Here is a 21925-nt window from a genome sequence, read left to right on the forward strand (position 1 = left end):
GGCGGATTTGGGGACGTCGGGGTCGGGCGGCGGGAGGAAGTGGAAGGGGAGCTAGCTTGGGGCGGGCGGTGGCTTGCTATGCAGCTCGGCTCTCGGGCGGGCCCCAAGGCGGCGAGAGGGAAGGAGGGGGCCAGCTCGACCAAGCGCGCAGGTCAGCGCAGAGAAAGGGCGCGGGCCGCTTGGGAGGAGAGAAAAAAAGAGAGAGGGGGGAGGGAGGAGTGGGCCGGAGAGAGAATTCGGCCTGAGATCAATTTTCCAATTTCAAATTTGATTTTGTTTTTAGATTTTGAAAAAAATTTAAAAGGAGTTTAAACGAGCGACTTCTAGTGAATTTTTGCAAACTTTTTCCACGCATAAAAACCTATTGCAACTAAGATGGCATGAATGCAACAATCTTATATAACCTATGCCAATTTAAATTTAGAAATTAATTTCTTCTAAAGAACAAAATTGCAACAATATTAAATTTCTAACAAAATTTTAAATTATTCCGAAAATTGAATTTTAGGGTGTTACAAAGAACACTGATGTCAATGTTCTAGTAGTACGCATTTAGTATGGCCAGCACCTGGGCAACCGCTTCTTCCCTGCTTTGCGAAGCCTAATTCGAGATGTGCTCGGCCACCTTCCCTCGAAGCCCTCCGTAGGCCTTAGCAAGCTTGGTCGCTCGGGTGGCTAGTCCGGCTGCATCAACATCTCCCATGGGCTCCACGTGCACCCCGACTCTAGCAAGTGTCTCCTGGAAGCTGTCAAGAGCTGAGGCAAGCTATTATCAGGTGATGGACAACTGGGGCCCCTCTTGGGCTAGGGCCTCATAGGTCTCAGAACATTATGTAGGACACTGCATTCAAAACAAGAAGGTGAAGAGGTGGCATGTCTGAGTTGTCAAGGGCTTACCTTTTAACTAGCCCTCTAGCTCTATGTGCATATTCTCCTTCTTGGTATCTTCTCAGAAAGAGTTGATGGTGCATATCAATGGCCTCCCTCTTGAGTTCAACAACTTGAGCGGTATCCTACCGGGTCTCACCATGAAGCTTGTCTAACTATGATGTGAACATCTGTAAAACATCAGGTCACTACCTGTTATCATCGACTAAATTCTTGTCTTGGAGGGAAATGCTTACCGCAAAGAAGGAGGTGAAGACAACCTCTGGGTCACGGCTACTCAAACCTTAAATGATCTCTTGCTAGGTCAGGTCTCTAGACAGCCCGTATATCAATTTCGTGGCTACCCGGGGCAATGGGACTTCAACTTCTTGGGTTCAGTCCACTGGCACTAGGGACTCGACGGGTTTGCCTCCACCTCCCTTAGAGGATATGACGCCCAGGATCTGGAGCGGCTAGGACTTGGGGGTTTGATGTGGCACTCCGAGTGTCCTGCGAGAGAAGAACCTAACACTCGTGCTCCTACAAACATATGAAAGACGTCCATAGGGACAAAACATACCTGGGTTACTTCATGCCCCGGAAGGGTTTCAGTGAGACAAGGAAGTGGGCTTGCCTCTTTGATGGCTTTTTGTGGACACCTCCTCCTGTCCCTTCTTCTGGTGAGAGAAGGGACATGTCGCTCAATGAACCCATAATAACGATTGCCTTTCAATGATCTTGCTTTGGTGCTCTGAGTGCTGGAGTCGGGGTCAGGTCCATAGAGGTTGTAATTGGGATTGGGTCCTTGGTGGCCAAAGCCAACACTGGCTCGATGGGAGTCAAACTGAGGGATAAGAATTCGAGGGCCGTGCATGAAGTTGGGGCCGAGGGGTCAGACACCTGTGGTTGCAGTGACATGAGGTCACTAATTAGCGTGCCTTTGCCCACCAAGAAGTCATTCTCATTTGGTGTGTTTCCACTATCGGAAAATGAGGCCGGTGACAAAATGCCACCCCCCCCCGCTCCTACTTGGGCCTCTAGTCCTCATGATCTGGACTTCGTTCGGGTCCTCATCTCGAACACTCGCATTCTCGGCCTCCGGGGTTTACGACTACCTAGAAAGAAGATGAAGTAAGAAAACGAGAAGGCTCGTGAGGCTTACCAACACAATCCTCTTCTAAGCATTAGCCTCCATCTCTACGATGGGGACCAGGATGTTATGGCAATCAAACTCAAGGGCTAAGTCAAACAGAAACCTAGTCTTCTGCTCTAGTACTTTTGGTAGGAGATCTATGGATGAAAAATGACTCATAAGAAACAAGCCCACAACTTCCCTAACAGCTACTTGGAATTAGTCGGTACCTGTCTCACTTTCGCAGGACGAGTCCTCCTCGACCGTAAACTACCAAGTGCCAAAAATCCTCGACCTTAGGGGGCTTAGGCGTTGCTGGATGAAGTCCTTGGCAACATCATATGTCATTAATCCCCGCTCCTTCAGGTACTAGATCTCAGGAACAAGTGTTCAACGGACAGTGGTTTCCTTTGTCTCTTCCATCCACGTGGGCCTCCATAGTGGGGCAAGACCCTTGTAAGGGAGTTCAGGTGGGCTAGGCTAGCAATAAAAAAATTTAATACTCCACCATGATTGGAAAATCTTAGCGACAAAGTTGATGTACTCCGCTGACTTCACTTTCCAGAGGCAAAATTCGGCGCCCACTAATGACTTTGCCCTGAAATCCCTTCAAGTGGTAGAAGTACCTAAAGAGGTCAACGATCAGGCTCGTGCCCAAGAAGGCCTCGCATAGGTGCACAAAGATGCTAAGCATGAAAATGGAGTTGGGGTTGAGGTGGATGAGTTCAAGGCCATAAAAACTAAGCACTTGAAGAAACAAGTTGGAAGGGGAGAAATGGAAATTATAGTGGAAGATATCTAGGAAGATGACAGTCCAGGTGGTGTCTGGACTGGGATCACTTCCCCCCCTGCTGGTGTGCAAGCGATTAAGGCATGTGAGGGGATGACCTTATCTCGCTCCGCCTTGGACAGAGCTTCCTCTGAGATCTCGGATTCTAGCCAGGGCAGAATTAGGATCGCCATAGTGCTAGCACCAGAGCTTTCCACTCTCTTGATCTTCTTGCGGCCAATGACACTAGAGATGAAGTAGTTAGTGGGTTTTTGAGGTGGTCGAAAGCAAGGGGCGCAGAAGGAATTGGCACAAAGTGAACGATGATGGAGGGGGTGACTATTGTGTGGGCCCCCCGTCTTATTTTATACAGGGACATTGGCTCTTTGGATGACTATTCGACTGAAGCCATGATGGTTCCGAGCAGGACTCAAGCCCACGATACCTTGCTCTAGTGTCACATCACATTTGATGCCCGATGCATGTGGGACCAATAACCCAAGGAACTCGGCGCACTACGTCGCCTTGCGCGTACATTTTTCCAAAGTCAACATTAAATCTCTATTGCGATGATTCAAATTTCAAACCCTGCTAGCAACAAGTCTTTTCTCCCCTGTCTTTTCTAAAGATTGGGACGATATCCTCGAGCGAATCAGAATTCCTACTCTGAAGGAATACCTTCTTGAGGACTCATTTGTGCTCGAAGGCATTTGAAATCCCGAATAGACTATCTGAGGATCCCAAGAACTTGGTTAGATGTGTCATCCTAATCGGAACCCGAGTTCTACATGATGATGTGGTTGTTTAAAATGCTTATCTTTGCTAACCAAGTCTTTGATCCGTCAAAGCCTCATTTCACGTACTAGTGGGAGGCTTGACGATAAGTAGTATAGAACTACCATATCAAGATACCCTAGGATTTTCCATTATTTTCGGGGCATATCTCTATCCCCGGGAAGGGAATCCTTCAACGCATGGAAATTGCCCATAGATACTCAAGATATCTTATAAACAGGGAAGTTTTTCTCCAAGAATGTGAAAGAAGAACTCCAGAGGTCGTACGATGACTCCCCTATATATACGGAGCCAAGGGACCCTAAAGAGGGGAGTAGAGACAAACGCTTACAATTCGACACAAGCCATCACATGCCCTTGAAGCCAACGGAAGCTCTGACCCTCTAAGCCTTCTACAGTTTAGATATGTATTAGCATCTCCCTCCCCCCCCCCCCCACACCCCGAACTACATGCAAGAGAGCCATCCGACTTGGTTTAGATCCATCTAGGCTAGTCACGCGCCCCTTTATAATAGTCTTAAAGAATAATACAAGACAAACAGAACGTAAGGCTATTATCCAAACGGAGGTCTGAACCTGTATAAAAACCCCTCTGTGTGTTATGTGATTCATCTGCTCGAAGCATCTCCTACTATTCCTACAAGTTCATAAGATCGGTGGTTCACCAATCGTCAACACTTATGAATTATGGATTGTGAAGAAACTAAACTTGAGATACTTAGATGAGTGGGGTTGTCCAGCTAAAGCCAAAGTAACGTGTTGGAAAATTGGATCCTAAGAAAGTTGGCTACCATTTTATTAGGTACCCGAAACGATCTATGGTGTATCACTTCTATAGTCCAAACCGTACCATTAAGTTTGTAGGAATGATATATGCTAAGTTCTTAGGGAATGTTGAAATCAGTGTGTCGGTGTAAAGAATAGTTGGGTCCCCTCGCGGGTGGACCCACACCGATAAGATATCAGCAGGTGTTGTATGCCATGTTTGTCCAGAACCGTGGCCACCCCACGCGACCAGCCAATGACCACGCAACCAGGCTCTCCGACCAAGCTTCGCGACCAATCACCAGGTCGCAAGAGCAAACCTCGCGACCAGTCTCCCCTGGTCGATCGCAGTAAATGCTTTTTCACTCGAGTGTTTTCTTTCCCTAGGTCCTCTTTCTGGTCGATCGAGGTGTGGTCGGTGCAGAGCTACCGTGTCCCATCCCGTAGCATTAAATTCTACGGGACGGCCTGACAGACATGTCAGGATGTTTTTTGCAGGTGCGCAGGCGGTGCGTAGGGATGGGACGGGGTAGCCTGGGAGACCGGGATGATGCAGGTGGTGGAGAGATGTGACATGCTCTGTAGCACCGTAGAGCAAGTTTGATACGTCTGCTCTTAGTAATGATAGGCCTAGGTGGGAAGCTCTAGCTAGGCCTAGGTCTATGTCTTGACTCACGTGTAAATTCTCTCTCCCTTTGATATATAAAGGGAGGAGTACCAGGCTTGTAGGGGGATTCGGCCCGAGGAGAAGAAAGCGGGGCAAGAACATCATTTTGTAACTAACTTAGATCACAAGAAAAGAATACACAGGATGTAAGGCTATTACCCTGAGGGGGGCCTGAACTTGGATAATCCTCGGTGTTCTTGAGTTACACATACACAAACAGATTCAGTAGGCACATCTCGAACAAGGATCACGCACCCGTCGTCCGATACACCCCGGAATCACTATCGGGGATTTACCCTCGACACAGTGGGAGCTATGAGGGAAGGAAATTCTCACTTGAAGAGAACTGGGTTTATGTTCCAATCCCGATTATCCCAGATAGGTCCAAAGGGTTTTGAGGCATATCCCAAAGGGCTTATGTTGAAAGAGTGCTCAAAAAGTGTTATATGCATCATTATTCTACATCACCTTCTCCTGTTGTGAAAGGGGATGATTTTAGTTGATTCGAATCAACGAGGAATAAATTAGAAGTTGATCAGATGAAGAAAAATCCTTATGCTTCAACAGTTGGGAGTATTATGTACGCTTAGGTCTGCACATGCCCTAACTTAGCTTATATAACAGGGATGCTGGGAAGATATCAGTCAAATCCAACATTAGAGCACTCGAAATATGTTAAGAAGACCTTATGTTAATTACAGGTCATTAAGCACTTCATGTTCACATATAAGAAGTCTGATGATGTTAAGGTTAAGGGTTATTCAAACACTGATTTGATGGGGTGCATGGACACAAAAAGTCGACATCAGGATATATTTTCACCCACGAGGGAGGAGGCATTTCCTGGAAAATCTCCAAACAATTCTTTCTACATCTTATACGATGTAATTTGAGTTTATAGCATGTTGTGAGACTACTGGGTAGACCATATGGCTTAAGAATTTTATTCCGGGACTTAGAGTAGTTGACAGCATAAGTAAACCACTCTTCATATATTGCGATAACAAAGCTGCAGTTTTCTTTTCGATTAACAACAAGTCAAGTGATGATATCAAACACACAGATATTAAGTATCACGTTGTGAAAGATAGAATCCAGGATCAAACCATTGAAGTCAAGCATATAAATACAAAGTGCATGCTTGCTGACCCACTAACTAAAGATTTACCACCAATATATTTAAAGAACATGTTGCCAGTATGGATTTATCTGATAACCCATATGATTATGAGATTATTACTTTAAGATCTCAGTTTCATGATCCTAGATATAAAGGACCATAAGAAAGAAACCAACTCCTAAAGCATAAGTAACCCAATATAGATTATGAGATCCAATAGCGTTTTTTACAACTGTTCTGACTGTATTATCTTGGTGCGCTACTTTGTTGAGTGTAGACTATTGATGTTAACCATAAGATCAAGTGGGAGAATGTTAATTCACTACCGGAATCCCCATGTTTGCCGAGTGTCTAAAACATTGCCGAGTGTATTTTATCGTGCACTCGGCAAACCACCCTATACGCCGAGTGCAAAAAAAAGAAACACTCGGCAAACAAGTAGACACTCGGCAAACCAAGAGAAAAGCACTCGGCAAAAAATAGCACTCGGCAAACTTGAGAAAATACACTCGGCAAAGTCAGGCACTCGGCAAACACCGCGCCACGTGTCCCTCCTCACGGACTCTGGCGGCACGTCCGTCCTTTGCCGAGTGTCGTCTAACGGACACTCGGCAAAAAACTTGTTTGCCGAGTGTCCTCTATTTGACACTCGGCAAATAGTGAAATATTTTCCTTACCGACCAAAAATTTCGGATTTTTTTGAATTTACGCCCGCGCAAACTGTGCCTTCTACGAGTGGCTCGGCCCACAGCCCAAACCCCAGCACCCACCTCCAACCCTAGCTCTTCCAATCCCCAATTCCCCATCTCCCGTCCCGCTCCACTCACATGCGCCGGCGCCAACGCCTTTTCCGCCTGGCCGCCGCCCCTCACGTCCCCTACGCAGTCGGCCGCAGCGGCTCACGGCCCCTACACAGTCGGCCGCCGCCCCTCACGTGCCAAGCTCGGGCGGGCAGCGGCGGGTAGCGGCGGGCGCGGCCGTGCGGGCTACGGCTGCGGCGCGTGCCGTGCTTGGTCGAGCGGAGGGCCGGAGCTGTGCCTGGTCGCGTCAGCGGAAGACGCCAGCCATCGGCAAGCCACAGCCTCTCAGCACGCCAGCAGCTCGGCGCCTCGGCCAGCACGTCGGCGGAAGACACTCGGGTGACCAGCAGGCAGCAACACGCCAGCTGCAGACCTCTCAGGTGGTTTCCCTTAACTGCATCCTTGCAAACATCGGCTTCATTTGTCCATTTGCGTGCGTACCGTGGTGTAAAATTTTGATGTGCCAAATTAAGGAAGAGTTAATTTGCAGAGAGATGGAAAGTGGGATATGTACATGTACTGTAGTTAATTTGTCTGGCAGTTCAAGTGCTGAATTGCTCGCTACCTTCTGTGATAACATTCTGAAGAAAGGCTGCAGTGAAAAGCTCAGTGATGAAGCCATTGAAGATGCCCTTGAGAAGGTACATCTTGTCTTTTCTTTTGCTGCTTTTATTAAATTATGAATGTGAACTTTTACATTTGCTATTGGCTATTTTTCAGGTGGTAAGATTGCTTGCATACATCAGTGATAAAGACCTCTTTGCTGAGCTATCTTCCAGGAAGAAACTTGCAAGAAGATTGCTTTTCGACAAAAGTGCTAATGCTGAGCTATCAGTGATAAGATTGCTCCTGTGGTGGCTTTTTTTTTCCTCTTTTTTTAATGGTTTGCCGAGTGTATTTTAAGGGCACTCGGCAAACCCTCCACTTTTTGCCGAGTGTATTCCCTCGACACTCGGCAAACTGGCGTTTTTTTTTGCCGAGTGTCGGATTTCACTCTCGGCAAAATAGTTTGCCGAGTGCACGATAGAAAACAGTCGGCAAACAATTGTTTGCCGGCACGTTGTACGCCGACTACTGTTTGCCAAGTGTTACATTCGGCAAACGATTTGCCGAGTGTTTTTAAGCCTTCGCCGTGTGCCCTGGGCACACGGCAAAGTCACGAAATCCGGTAGTGATTGTTATCTTCGCTAACAGCTCTAACAAACATGACCGAGTCATATGTGAGCCCACGTTCGTGCCATGATCAGTGGCACAACCAAGTCAGTTGGTTGCAGTCCCGTCCACTATCGCTACATAGAAGGAGGACCTCCGGTGATCTACTGCCCCTGTGCTCATTACCCCTAACACATCCCGATCAAAATATAATGCCAAGTGGTCGAAGGCTGCCAACCGTTGCCGGGCAACCTCCGGTGATCTACTGCAACTACAAGGACCAACACGACTACGACAGCCGATCTGTCAAGACCCACTCCTAATGGCTTCACCGAATCAAGGTACTCAATTTCGCTGTATAAGTTCGCTGCTTAGTCAATTAGGTTGGTCATTATACCTAATTAGGTGATAAGAAATAAACGGTAGTTACCCTGTAGGCTGCAGGATAGCAGTTACTCAGACATGTGCACTGTACAGTCTGCCAGCATTAACTGAATGTTTAACATTGATGCTCAAGAAACCTGCATCTTGGTCTCAGGTAATTTGACCCACATGATTTAATGCTAGAATAGATGTTTTCTTAATATGACAGTGCTAGGCTGCCAACTCATGCATACCAGGATTACATACACAGCAACCCAATCCGATCCCAAACAAGTAGGAGTAGCAACTACTTGTCGACATGGAATTCTTCAAAACCTTTTGCCTCCAATCGAGGAAAGTTTTATTGATGCACAGCTGCGAGGCCAAGTTGCCTAACTTCGCTAACCAAGCTTGACGTCGTCTGCTCTTCTTCCTTGAAGCTTCCCAACATAAGATGCTTAATTTCTTCCCCTATAAATATGCCAACATTCTTAACAATTTCATAACAAAAGTCGATTACATTCAAACCCATACCGTAACATAGCCAAGTTTACATTGTGAAACCATGGCTCCTGGGCCTGCGGTTTTGGTCATGTGCATGTTCCTCTTGGCCTCAGCCTCTCATCTGCAAGCTGCTAGGATGTTGCTGCCAAGTGATCGTCAACTGCATGGCAAGAAGGGTTTTATGTCTACTAGCGGCTGCGCTACTAGTAGTGCTAGTCCATGTTTGCATGATACACGACTTATACAAGAATTGTCATGGGTGGCTGACATTGCTGGCGGTGGGCGTGGTCGTGCGCTATGGTCGACGCCTAGCGACGGTGTTGGCCATTAGCCACGGTTTGCTGTAAACCTTGGTTTTCTGTGGTATCTTCACTGCGCTGTATCTTATATATGCAGTAAATCTACCACAACTGTTGACAATTGTCTACAACTATAGTTTCACATGCATTTTTAACAAAGTACGTAGGTGCTTGTGATCGGGAGAATCATTATGTTAGTTCTTTCATGCTCGACGAACTTCTGTAGGTTGTGATAGCATAATGATTTTCGGATGTTAACACTACTACATAAATCGCTTTAACAATAGGTTTGCATCTGTTTTTACAGTCGGTTATTGAACTAACTGCAAAAAGTGGACTATAAAAATCAACAACTATTACAGTCGGTTCGTACCAAGAACCTATTGTAATAATGCACTTTTACCTAAAAAAACAAGGAATTTTGCACCAATTATTACCACATGAATAATCATATCAATTGAATAGATCTATATGTATAAAATTGTATATATGTACATGTAGAGACATGCCTTTCTAGAGTTATATGTACAAAAGTGCATAACCGTTGCAAAAGAAACTAATCAAATACAAGTATCATCACTCAAGTATTCAATCGAACACCTCACCTACTCGTCATCTAGGAATAAGCTACCGGCTATGGCAGTGGTGCCCATGGTGTCCTCAATGGTGGGCAGAGAGAACCACTATGAAAGACCTCATAGTCCCTTTCCATCTCCACATTGAGCGCCTCGTCATGCTCCCGATGGTAGATCTACCTCTCGACTGTCGCACATAGTCACCACACACATGGCATTGCTTGCTCCCTTTGTTGCACCTTCACATATAGCTCTGCTTGTTCATTTATATCTGTATCCAAAAATAAATCCGATCTAAGAACCAGCCACGCCGCGAGATCAGGATAAAGGATGGGTACCAGCACATACCTTCTGGGAGGGTGAGCAGCGAGCATGACGTAGTCGCGCACAAGGAACACCACAAATATGTATCCAAAAATGAATCCAATCTAAGAACCGACCACGCCATAAGATCTGATTGGGGAGAGGCACCTGCACATACCTTCTAAGAGTGTGAGCAGCGTGCATAGGTTGCAGTCACATAGATATGTATCTAAAAAATAAATCTAATCTAAGAACCGACCACACTACTAAGATCTAGGTGAGGGAGGAGCACTTGCACGTACCTTACAGGAGGGTGAGCAGCAAGCACACGTCACATAGGGCACGCCGCAGGGGAGGAGCAATCAAAGTCACCACGGCCATCCACTCATTTATCACTGCCATCCGCGGCTGATTTCACCTCTGTTGTGCTCAAATGAGGTCAACGAGTTGTCCTCAGCATAGATCCAGGCAAGGCCGCCGTGCTCTGCTCCATGTAAGCATGAGGCGTGATGAGAGAGAGAGAGAGGGGGGGAATCGGGGGAGGTGGAGGTGTTGAGAGTTGAGTGTGGAGATTAAACTCTTGACCTAGAATATATATTAGGGTTTGGAGGATGTGGGCTTCTTTTGTTCATAAAGTTGGACTAAATATTAATCCCTATGATTTTGGTGCTAAAAAATCACACAATTTTTCGTGCACGTGTGCTTTGTGGGAGTCGAACCCACGACCACTCACCTTGCGCGAAATATTCTTATCATCTCACTTATCAATGATTGCTAAGAGCAATGGGATATTTTTTTCTTTTTAATCCTTGTTATCTAAAATTTTTATCGATTATTTAGGCACATTAAATGAAAATATTATGAACTACAAAATTATAGATCTCATCTGAAAATCCTTGCTCTAGTATCACATCAACTTGTACATGTCACTGTCGTCTTGTTCTATGTCAAAATGCCAATGTACGATTCAACAAGGAACCCTAATAAGGGGACACTTGAAGATTGAGGGTGACACTGTCGTCCAGGTTCTGTATAGGACCAGTTGCAATATTAATGAAATACACTGTATCAGCGTGCCTTCCACGCGAAGGTAAACGTGGTACTGGTCTCACTTTATTGAAATATATGTCAACTAGCCGAATTGCCTACGCAATTTTAAGGCTACTTATTCCCTTAAAATTTACCTTCAGGATTCGATCGTTTTCCCTTTTTGCAATTATGCCTATCTTTAGCTTTCTTATAAAATATTACAAATTAAAACAATTTATAAGACTTCGGAAATTTTTTAATCAAATTGGATTAGCAATCATAATGATTAATTCTATCTTTGTAACATATGAGGACACTTTTAGTTCTCAACATGGTCCATCGGCAAGGTACATTTTTGTGATGGCTTCTACCATGTGCATGTAACTTCACGTAATAGCTCTGCCGTGGCCCATGGGTAACTTACATTGACGGCTTGACACATTCTTCGCTCGTTGTAGAGGAAAGTGCATGGCAGCACCGAATTGCATGTCCTCTTGTTTTTATCTTTGCTGCTTCTACTATGCTACTCCGTGGAATCAAGAAACTCAATCATATATATCTATGGTGCATCCCTCTTTTTTTACCATCAGCCATTGTTGGTTTAATTACTACCTTGAAACAATGATTACTCCATTGAACCCTGCTTCAATTCTCCGTAACGTCTACGCTCTCATGTCAACATCATCACATCCAGAAACCGTCAATGATCTCTGCCTCTCTATAGCCATTTTTTCTCTACAGACTAATACTATCTAGGCTCATTCAGTTAACTGCCGAATTTGTTCGTTACGCAATCATGTTTCTCCATCTCACGAATATACAGTTCACTAGTTAAGTACTCGTGGGTTACAACAGAATCCATATTTTACATGAAACGGTTCCATATTCTACACAAAACAATAAATTTTTGGATACACCATGTACCAAGCATATGAATTTGCAACAACGGAACATATAGAGCATTCCAACATGTAATTTTACACCAAACTTATTCAATTAATCAAAATTTACATCTAATTATTTCTTTGCCGAAACAAACCAATTAATCAAAATATGACAATGCAGAAACATGTAATCCTGTTCTCTATTGCAACAAACCAATGAATCAACATGTACTTGTGTTTCATCCGGACCCCTCGATGGAAAATGTGGCACAGTAGTCTCAACGAATGAGAAAAGTCCAGAACAGCAGACTGATTCAAAGACAACATACTGCAACTCAGTTTAACAGGACCGCGAGTAAATACACAAACAACATGACGAAGGAACCAGGATCATACCCTGCCTACAGTTTATAGTACTAACTATTAACATACTAATAATTGAAGCACCGAAACATTGTGTCATAGACTAATTAAAAAAACTGCACTACCGAATAACACAGTTGAAGCATCAATATAGGGAATGCAAATAAAGTATAGACTGGTAACTGGAACACATTAGATATCTCTGTTCTGCTCTATGTTAACCTCCATCAGTAGCGACCATGATAAGAGCGCGAGCTCCCGCTCCCCAGATGGGACGATCATAGGGGGCAGGTCTATCTCGGTAACTCCCACCAAAGCGAGCAGCCCCACCACGTGGACCACTTCTTCCAGAGCAACAAGGGCTCCTAAGTTCATCACGGTAGTAACTTCCGCTGGTCCGCCCTCCATCTCTCTCATAACTTGTTTCCCTGCTAAAGCCACTCGATGCATAACGATCTGCACCACTATATCTGTCACCCGAATAGCGATCTGCTGCAGGTGCATAGCGATCACTGGCATAACGATCACGTCCAGCACCATAATAGGTATCCCCGCTGTTCATACAATGGCCACCATACGAGCATACAACATTTGCTCTTCAGCATACGACACTTGCTCTTCAGCATCACCTGTAATACCTCACTAATCACGGATAACAAACATAGTTCTTCTGCCTTTCTTATCAATCTGATCTGGAAGAATTATGCAACAAAACTTTGCTGTAAGTTCATATTCAGCGCTGGTAATCATGTTTGGTTCTGTGGAATTCATCATTAACCATGGAAGTGACAATTCATTTGCTGCGATCTTGATCTGACATCAATTTTTTTTAAGTACTGGCATGGCAAAGACAGGTCTCTTGTTCTGCCCACAAAACAGCGCACATCTATCAAATTGACTACAGTGTGGATACTTCCAACTGATTTCTACTGAACCCATCAACTCTAAAATGCTAACCATGAGGTCAGTGATTAATGTGTTTCTTATCCTTGAACATTGCTAGCTTCCTAAATATATCCGGGAGCTCTGTGGATCAGTAACCGCTATTAGATAGATAGAAAATAGAGGACAGAAGAATGCTAAAAGAACTCTACAAACAACAAACGCATGTATACTCCAGTTAATGAATTAGTAATAAGATTTCGCATAAGGTTCAAATAACCTTCAATATAATCAGAATGGTGACGGTGACCTTTTCAATTATCTGCTTCCATCCAACAACACATGAATTGTAAACAAGATACGACTCATCCCTAAGCACTACTGTAACTGGACCATGTATGTATTATCCATTGAGACAACTGGTAAATCAATAAAATTCTATAAAACAAAACAAGTTACAAAAATCAGGAGCAGTTTCACCATCATGCAGCAGGGGAGAACAAAAAAGATTCATTTACTACTAATCATCTCAACAGAACAACCTTATTTTTTTTAGATAAGGGAATTTTTTTTTTATTCCGGCCTCTGCATTAGGCATGCACACAACCATCCATTATTACATCGTTCCAGCCATAGGCTACAAAAAAGGCCAACAAATAGCACAAGTAAAACGAAACCAAACATAAGTAAGGACATGATCAAATAAGCAACTTCACGGACCAAACCTCCTAGTGAACATCCACCCATGTTTGGCGAAAATCTCCATTATCGTGGTCTCCAGGATTCGGCACGCCCACTTCATTTGGTGTCTTGCTTCCTCATCTTGAAGCAAGGACCACTGTCTAATCCAGTGTATTCCCCTGAAGATTACCTGCATGTAAGTATTTGGCTTTGATTTATCAAAAACAATTTCATTCCTGGTTAGCCAAATAACCCAACATAAAGCACTTGCTCCAACCAAAATTTGGGATTTCAACTTTTGGTTTATATTGCATAACTAGTCACCAAAGATATGTGAAATACTTTTTGGGGGAGAAATACCAAAAGCAACCTATACCGCTCTCCAAATGAACTTAGCAAACTAACAATCGAAAAACAAATGTTGGATAGTCTCATTGCTGTTACAAAAACAACATTGGACACTACTATGCCAATTTCGCTTAAGAAGGTTGTCTTTTGTTAGCGTAACCCCTCTAATTAAATACCAGAGGAAAACCTTTATTTTTAAAGGGATTTTTAATTTCCACAAGAAATGGTAGATGCCATGGAAGCCTTGATTCATCAAAGAATTGTACATAGATTTTACCGTAAAAGTTCTAGAGGGTTTTGCAGACCATTTGAACACATCATCTTGATCATTAAGGCGCACTAAAGCCAGTTTTGAAACCAAAAAATTCCAGTCATCTAAATTACGCCCTACTAGAGCCCTGCGAAAGGGCATATTAAAAGGCTCTGGTTTCAACACATCTGCAACTGTCACATTTTTCTTTCTAGCTATTATGTATAAATGTGGGTACATATCTCGAAGACTTGATCTTCCAAGCCAAGTATCTTCCCAGAATCTGATTTGAAAACCATTATTTAGATGAAATGATCCCAATCTCAAGAATTGATCTTTGACCTTCATAAGGCCCGACCAAAAGTGAGAATCGCCAAATTTCCATGTCCCCTCACCTATCGTTTATTCTTTAAATATTTTCTTCTCAACAATTGTTGTCACGTCCCATCTTCATTTATCAGCTTGAAGAGCCATTTGCTAAGCAAACATCTATTCTAAACATCGATATTTTTGATACCTAAGCCACCCTGGTCTTTAGGTCTACATAAGATGCCCCATTTCATCAGGCGGTACTTTTTCTTATGTTCAGTGCTTTGCCAAAAGAAGCGTGATTTAAAGTAATCCAATTTCTTAAGAATTCCGCGAGGGATCTCAAAAAAGGACAACATGTACATCACAATGCTACTCAAATTTGAGTTAATCAGAACTAAGCGACCCCCAATAGTCAAAAGTTTACCTTTCCAACTACTCAATTTCTTCTGAAATCTATCCTCTATTATCCGCCAATCTTTATTACTTAACTTCTTGTGATGCATAGGGATGCCAAGATATCTAAAGGGGTAATTCCCCATCTCATACCCAAACAAATGTGAATATTCCTCCTCAGACTCTTTAGCATCCCCGTAACAGAACAACTCACTTTTATGGAAATTGATTTTCAAGCCAGAAAGCTCTTCAAATGCACAAAGCAGAAGCTTCATATTCTTAGCTTGATCAATGTCATGTTCCATAAAAAGAATAGTGTCATCTGCATATTGCAATATGGAGAGGCCATGGTCAATTAAGTGAGGCACAACTCCCCTTATTTGACCTACGTCTTTGGCTCTACCAATTAGAATAGCTAACATATCTACTACTATATTAAAGAGAATCGGTGATATGGGGTCCCCCTGCCTTAGCTCTTTCTTTGTTTGAAAATATCTTCCAATATCGTTATTGACCTTGACTGCAACGCTCCCCCCTGTTACAAACTGCTCAATCCAAGAACACCAAACAGGAGAGAAACCCTTCATACGTAATGTTTGTTGCAGGAAAGGCCATTTAACTTTATCATACGCTTTCTCGAAATCTAGTTTCAAAATCACCCCACTACCCCACTAAGCTTCTTCCTATGCATCTCATGAATGGTTTCATGAAGTATAGCTACTCCTTCCAGAATATTCCTTCCTGGCATAAACGCAGTCTGAGAAGATCTAATAATTTTCTCTGAAACTTCAACTATTCTATTTGTAGCCACTTTAGTGAAGATTTTGAAAGAAACATTCAAAAGGCAGATTGGTCTGTACTGTTGTATAATGGCCGCATCCTTGACCTTGGGAAGTAGAGTAATTATTCCAAAATTAAGTCGGGAAAGAGGTAAATCACCCTCATGAAAGTCATCAAATAAGGCCATCAAATCCGCAGGAAACCCATCTGGGCCTGGAGCTTTGTTGTGTTCCATTCCGAAAATCGCCTCTTTGACTTCTTTTTCGGAAAAACCTTCCACAAGCATATCATTCTCTATATCAGAGATCTGAGGTATGTCCACTCTGTGATTCTCCAGCATCGAAAACTGATTACTCACAGGTGGACCAAAAAGATCTCTATAATAAGAAGTGATATGTTCCTTAATTTCATCTTGTCTGGTAAAAGTTCGACCATCATGTTCAATCTGAAAAATATGAGTCTTACGATGCTTGCCGTTAGCAATCAACTGAAAATACCTCGAATTTCTATCACCCTCAAAAAGCTTCTCCGTTTTAGAGCGTTGGAGCCAAGGTATCTCTTCTTCTCTCAACAATTGGGCTAAACTTGCTTTAAAGCAACGAAGCATATCGGACTCTTTCGAAGATAAAAGGATGTTCTCCGCCTTCCTATCCAAAACATCTATCTTTTTAGAGAGCTCCTTCAGACTTTTATCTTTTCCACGATTGTTCTTTGCCCACCCTCTAAGATATTGCCTAAGTCTTCGGATCTTATATTGCCATCGTTCAATCGCATTAGTCCCCTTATATTCCTTTGTCCATACCTCCCTTACTTGCTCAAAAAAACCTTCTTTCATCAGCCAACACAACTCAAACCTAAACAATTGCCTGTTACCGCGATGAGAAGCATCTCTTGAGTCAAGTAGCAAAGGAGTGTGGTCTGAAATACCCTAGAAAGTGCCTGAACGGTGCATAAAGGATATTTTTGTTCCCACACTGTGCTCACTAAAATTCTATCAACCTTCTCATAAGTTGGATTCTCCAAAGAATTGGCCCAAGTGTATTGTCTCCCTGATAATTCGATCTCTCTTAAATCTAAACTTTCAATTATGGCATTAAACAAAAACAGCCATCTATCATCATAGTTATCATTGCTTTTCTCTACAGGGCTTCTAATGATATTAAAATCACCTCCAACCATAAACGGTAAAGTTAAATTGCTACAAGCATGTACTAGCTCCATTAAAAACAATTCTTTCTATTCTGGTTGGGCTGCTCCATAAACAGCCATCAGAATCCATTGGAATCCACCATCTTTACATTTGAGATGGAATTTAACATAAATTCTCCATAAAAAATATATGTAACCTCAAAAACCGAAAGATTTACTCCCATTAGAATTCCACTAGATCTTCCACGGGGCGATGACCAATGCCAACCGAAATCTCTATCACCACAGAAATGATTAAGATCCGTCTGCAGAAAGTCATTCCTACATGTTTCTAAAACCCAATGAAATCCAAATTTTGTTCTAGAGAAGTATCATACAAGAAACGGTATTTTGCCAGGTCCCTCAGACCCTTGCTATTCCAGAAAATACTTTTCATATCGAACTAAAAAATGATTTTTTAGTTTTGGACCTAATTTTAACCTTCTTCTTCTTTGCAGAAGACACTTTCTTTTTAGACGTGACTTTCTCCCAACCACAATCTATGTGAGCAATGTCATCGTCCATCACTTCCTCCGTTAAACCACTACATAAGTGGCCAAGAGTAAAGTTATATATTTCTACTTCTCCTTCATTGTCTGAAAACCCTTGGTCTGAACCTATATCTAGATTATGTTTGGCTAAAGAAGCATTATTCAACCGTTGCAACTCAGAGCTCTTTAAATCATTAATAGCTGAAGTAATATCTGATTTCTTATCTGCCAAAGAAAAGCCTAGCATACTAAAATTTGCAGTAATGTGATTGTCCGAAAGAGATAGAATGGAATTATCAAACATACCTTCTGTGGCCCGTATCTCCAAGTTGTGGATTGCCACCAATCTTGCCGCTCGTTCCACCGAGTCTTCTTCCACCGTCGATGCCCTCCTCTTGCTCTAACGAACTGGAGTATTTGAAGAGACGTGCTTTGAAGGTGTAGAAGCACCCGGCGAGACCGAAGAGAATTGATCTTTTGTCGCTGTCAAAGGCAATGATGCTGCCGCTGCATCCTCTGTACCCACACTTTGCCCAAGTCAGAGGCAATCGGCAACATGTCAGTTTTACCAAAGCCAAAATCAGCATCCTCTGCTACAATCCGATCAGCTATCTCCTTCAAATTTGCATCCACCACAATATCCATTATAGCATCAGCTTTCTTTTGAACCCATTCGTCAAAACAAAGAGTGCCTGGTTTACAATCTTTACTGACATTCATACCAAAACAGTCAGCTGCTTCAAGGATTGGAACCAAAGCACTAGAGGCCGGAAACAAAGAACATCCGGATTTCTCCAGAGGGAGAGAACTAGCAGTAACAATAGTATTTCCTGCGGTAGCAGCAATTTCTTACTGAGCTGAAGGAAACCTTGAGGACAAATCCAAATTTGCCGCTCCAGATTGCTCCAAGGGAAGAGAAATAGCTGCTGTGTTTTTATTACCTGAACTTGCTCCTTCGCCTTCCTCAGCCAAAGACAACTTAGGCGGCAAACTCAAATTTGCAGAAGCATTCTTGCTCCTCTTTGCTTCTCTGTCCTCCATGACATCATCTTCATCTAGAAGGTCATCTTCTTCATCATCGTCCATACAGTCATTGCCATCACCATTCACCCCACCTCCCCCTGCTGTAACACTATCGCCCTTCTCCACCATGAAATAAATGGAATAGAGACAACTTCCAAAGACTACTTCAAGGGTATCCGGAATCAGAGATGGATCAAGTACAGCAATGAGAATGCGAGCCATATCATTATTCCTAGTGAATACCATATCCACCTTCTGAGTTGTGCCTAGGACAGTACCCACCGCCCATAAGATTGGGAAGGTTCTCAACTCCTTCAGTATTCCTCCAACCTGCACCCAAGCCATAGGTAACTGAAACTTTGCTTCATCATCTGCGCCCCATTCATTAAATTGAAGCTGCACCCCTGCAGGGTTTTTGACTGTCAAGATCCCAAACTCTACCATTAGGAAAAGCTATCAGAAAAGCATCAATCCCCTGCTCCTTCACCTCCCAAGCCCATTTAACGGGTACTAGCCGTTCTAATTCCGCAGTGACCTGAGTCACAGACATGCTCCCTCCTTTCACAGATGCCAAAGCCCATGCCACCTCAGATTTATTTTTACGCACCTCCTTCTCAGGGACTGGGATGTGAAAGAAGCCTAATCCTTTTACACCATATCCAACCGAATGCGCTACGAGCTTTGTCGCTTTGAACAACCTTATTTAACTAAAGCATAACAATTTCTGCAGAGAAATTATATACCACATCCGTCTACATGCTAACCATACTGAAACAACGGATCACAACTAAAACACCTTCACTCCCCACCAAATCACACGCATCACCGTAGGGCAGAAGTGTTGTTATACCTACGCCTCGATGACCTTGCCGTACTGGCCGAAGGTGCGCTTGAGCGTGTGCTCCGTGGTGTTCCACAACAGCCCGCCCACGAAGATGCGCCCCATCTTCTCCTCCGCATCCTAATCCAAATCTTCGGCCACCACCTGCACCAAAACCCAGCAACCAGATCGCCATCAGGAACCAAGATCAACACTAATCTGCGCCGAGGGACAAAGCAAATCGCGATGCCGCGGGGCGAGACGAGAAGGTCGGCGGCGGCGGTGGCTCACCTAGCGCACGGAGACCTTCTCAGGATCGCTCAGGTCGAGGCACTAGGGTGTAGAGAGGGAGGGGGGAGGAGGGAGAGAGATGGAACGAGACGAGGAATTAGACTTGATATTCTGTACCAGAACACCCACACTTGAACCGAAGAATTTTGGTTGGCCGCTGTCAGCGCAGTCGTCCTCGATCATGTGGCGGATGGTTTGCGACTCCATAGCCACCGCCTCCTCCACCTCAAACTCCTCACCGTCGGAGCTCTTGAGAGTGATCATCTTCTTCTCGCCCTCGGCCGACGCCATCGGTGATGCTGCTGCTGCTCCTGCTTCGGTGGCACGGGGCGGGTGGGGAAGGAAAGCAGGACACAGGCACCGGTTCTTTTGTGTTAGCGATAGCTGCTGCCTCCTCTCACCTGTTCAACGCTTCAATGGCTCTGCTGGTCCCACTGATAGGCTCGGCTCGGCTCGGCTGTTACTTAGATTAGCCTCAAGGATTTCTTTTAGAGGTGATATTCTTATTGTGAAGGAATTTTTTTTTCAGCGTTCTAACAGTTTTTCTTCACGGTTCTCATCACGACGTGATTCTCAGAGTCATTCCTTTCAGAATATGATTCTCTCCTTTCTCTTCGCGATTCCTCTCGAAGGGAAACTGTTGGAGATGAGAGAAAATAAAGAGAATGAGAACAGAAAAGAGAGTCGAGAAGAAAACGAAATGAAGGAAATATGGTTAGAGATGGTCTTAGTTCGGACCATGCCCGAGTCCTTTGGCTACTGGCGTATGATTTGGTCTAGGCCTTTGGTAGTTCAGCTCACGAGTGCACACTCAGCTGCTTGTATAAATACACACCGCATACAACGAATACAATGTGTGTTGGATCCTCTTCTCCTTGTTCACTCCTTTCATGGTATCAGTGACCGCATGATCCTCATCTCTTCCGCTGCCCCTTCCTTGCCTTGCCATGAGCACCACCTCTTCTGCCTCCTCCTCGCTAACTAGTCTTGCGGCGCAGGTCACAACCACACCTCTCCCCTCCCACCAGATTCAACTCATCAACATCAAGACTCACGTGCCCCTCGTGCTTGATCTCCTTGAGTCCAATTATTAGCCATGGAGCCAGCTGTTCCTAGTGGTTTTCTGCAAATTCGACCTCAGTGATCACATCAACAGTGCGATGCTGGCGCAAGGTGACTCGGACTGGGTTTAAAATGATTTTTCAATTGTTTCCTGGTTCTACACCATGGTCTTCACAAAAATTCTTCAGATCATCCTCAGCCCCAACAACACGGTGCATTCGCTCTGGCGCGCCATCGAGTCTCTCTTCCGCAACAACAAAGGGGTGCGCTTCGTCTACGTCATCTTGGAGTTTTGATCCATATTCCAGGGGGACATGACCGTTATCGCATATTGGTCCAAGATCAAGTCCCTCTTTGCCACTCTGTGTGATTTGGGCGCACCCATTACAGAGAAGGATCTTGTTCTCAACCTCCTGCATGGGCTCAATCGTCGATTCCACCATGCAATTCTTCATCTCACATCATGCACCGTATTCCTGATGTTCCTCAAGGCTCGAACCTTCCTGATGCTATAGGAACACCACGCTGAGCAATCAGCACAACAGTTGGCCGGTCAAGCCATGTTCACTGGCCGCTCTCCCTCTAAGCCCGCGCCACAGGAGGGCTCTCACTCCGGCGGGGTCAAATCTTCTGGCAAAACTAAAAAGAAGAAGCCCAAGAGCATCTCCAATGGCCAATCGTTGTCCACACCGATACTGTCTCCACCGCCTTGGTCGCATGCGTTCAACCCGTGGACTGGTATGGTTTAGACCTGCCAATGCCATGACATGCACCAGGCACCCACCTCCTTGGCCCACGGTCATATGTGCCTCCCATCCAAGCCATGTTGGCATCCACACCGACGCTCCCAACCATCAACACTCTGGCTTTGTCCCAATATTCAGCTACGCCAAGTTGGGATCAGTCGTCGCTCCTGGCTGTCCTTCAAGGCTCTACCTTCCCCAACGCGCTGGTGAGTTCGACCGACTAGTTCCTCGACTCCGGAGCATCGTCCCACATGGCTTTACAACCTGGTAT

The 21925-nt window shown here is 44.3% G+C and overlaps 1 protein-coding gene and 2 long non-coding RNA genes across 5 annotated transcripts; 1 reads left to right on the forward strand and 2 right to left on the reverse strand.

Annotated features, from left to right (window-relative positions):
• Positions 1 to 7080: 7080 nt before the first annotated feature.
• Positions 7081 to 7981, forward strand: LOC133897558 (cullin-1-like). Its single transcript, XM_062338323.1, has 3 exons — positions 7081 to 7295; positions 7406 to 7556; positions 7636 to 7981. Exons 2-3 carry the CDS (start codon positions 7410 to 7412, stop codon positions 7816 to 7818), a joined length of 330 nt encoding a protein of 109 aa, XP_062194307.1. The 5' UTR covers positions 7081 to 7295; positions 7406 to 7409; the 3' UTR covers positions 7819 to 7981.
• A 1765-nt stretch (positions 7982 to 9746) lies between these two features.
• LOC133896577 (uncharacterized) lies at positions 9747 to 10573 on the reverse strand. The gene is made up of 3 exons (XR_009905798.1): positions 10414 to 10573; positions 10157 to 10279; positions 9747 to 10079 (listed from the first exon to the last, which is right to left on the reverse strand). It is a non-coding gene; the product is annotated as an uncharacterized LOC133896577 (long non-coding RNA).
• A 2984-nt stretch (positions 10574 to 13557) lies between these two features.
• LOC133896659 (uncharacterized) lies at positions 13558 to 20264 on the reverse strand. 3 transcript variants are annotated; one of them, XR_009905810.1, is made up of 3 exons: positions 19976 to 20264; positions 19434 to 19720; positions 13558 to 13811 (listed from the first exon to the last, which is right to left on the reverse strand). It is a non-coding gene; the product is annotated as an uncharacterized LOC133896659 (long non-coding RNA). The 3 variants fall into 3 exon arrangements; XR_009905811.1 differs by having other exon boundaries at positions 19964 to 20264; XR_009905812.1 differs by having other exon boundaries at positions 19847 to 20264.
• Positions 20265 to 21925: the final 1661 nt, after the last annotated feature.

Source organism: Phragmites australis, chromosome 17, assembly GCF_958298935.1.
Source record: "Phragmites australis chromosome 17, lpPhrAust1.1, whole genome shotgun sequence".
NCBI lineage: Eukaryota > Viridiplantae > Streptophyta > Magnoliopsida > Poales > Poaceae > Phragmites > Phragmites australis.

Excerpts from the sequence above, each read along its gene's own strand:
- LOC133897558 (XM_062338323.1), top strand. The coding sequence starts at position 7,410 with ATGGAAAGTGGGATATGTACATGTACTGTAGTTAATTTGTCTGGCAGT. Across the intron at positions 7,557-7,635 it reads TTGAAGATGCCCTTGAGAAG|GTGGTAAGATTGCTTGCATA; the intron begins GTACATCTTGTC and ends GCTATTTTTCAG.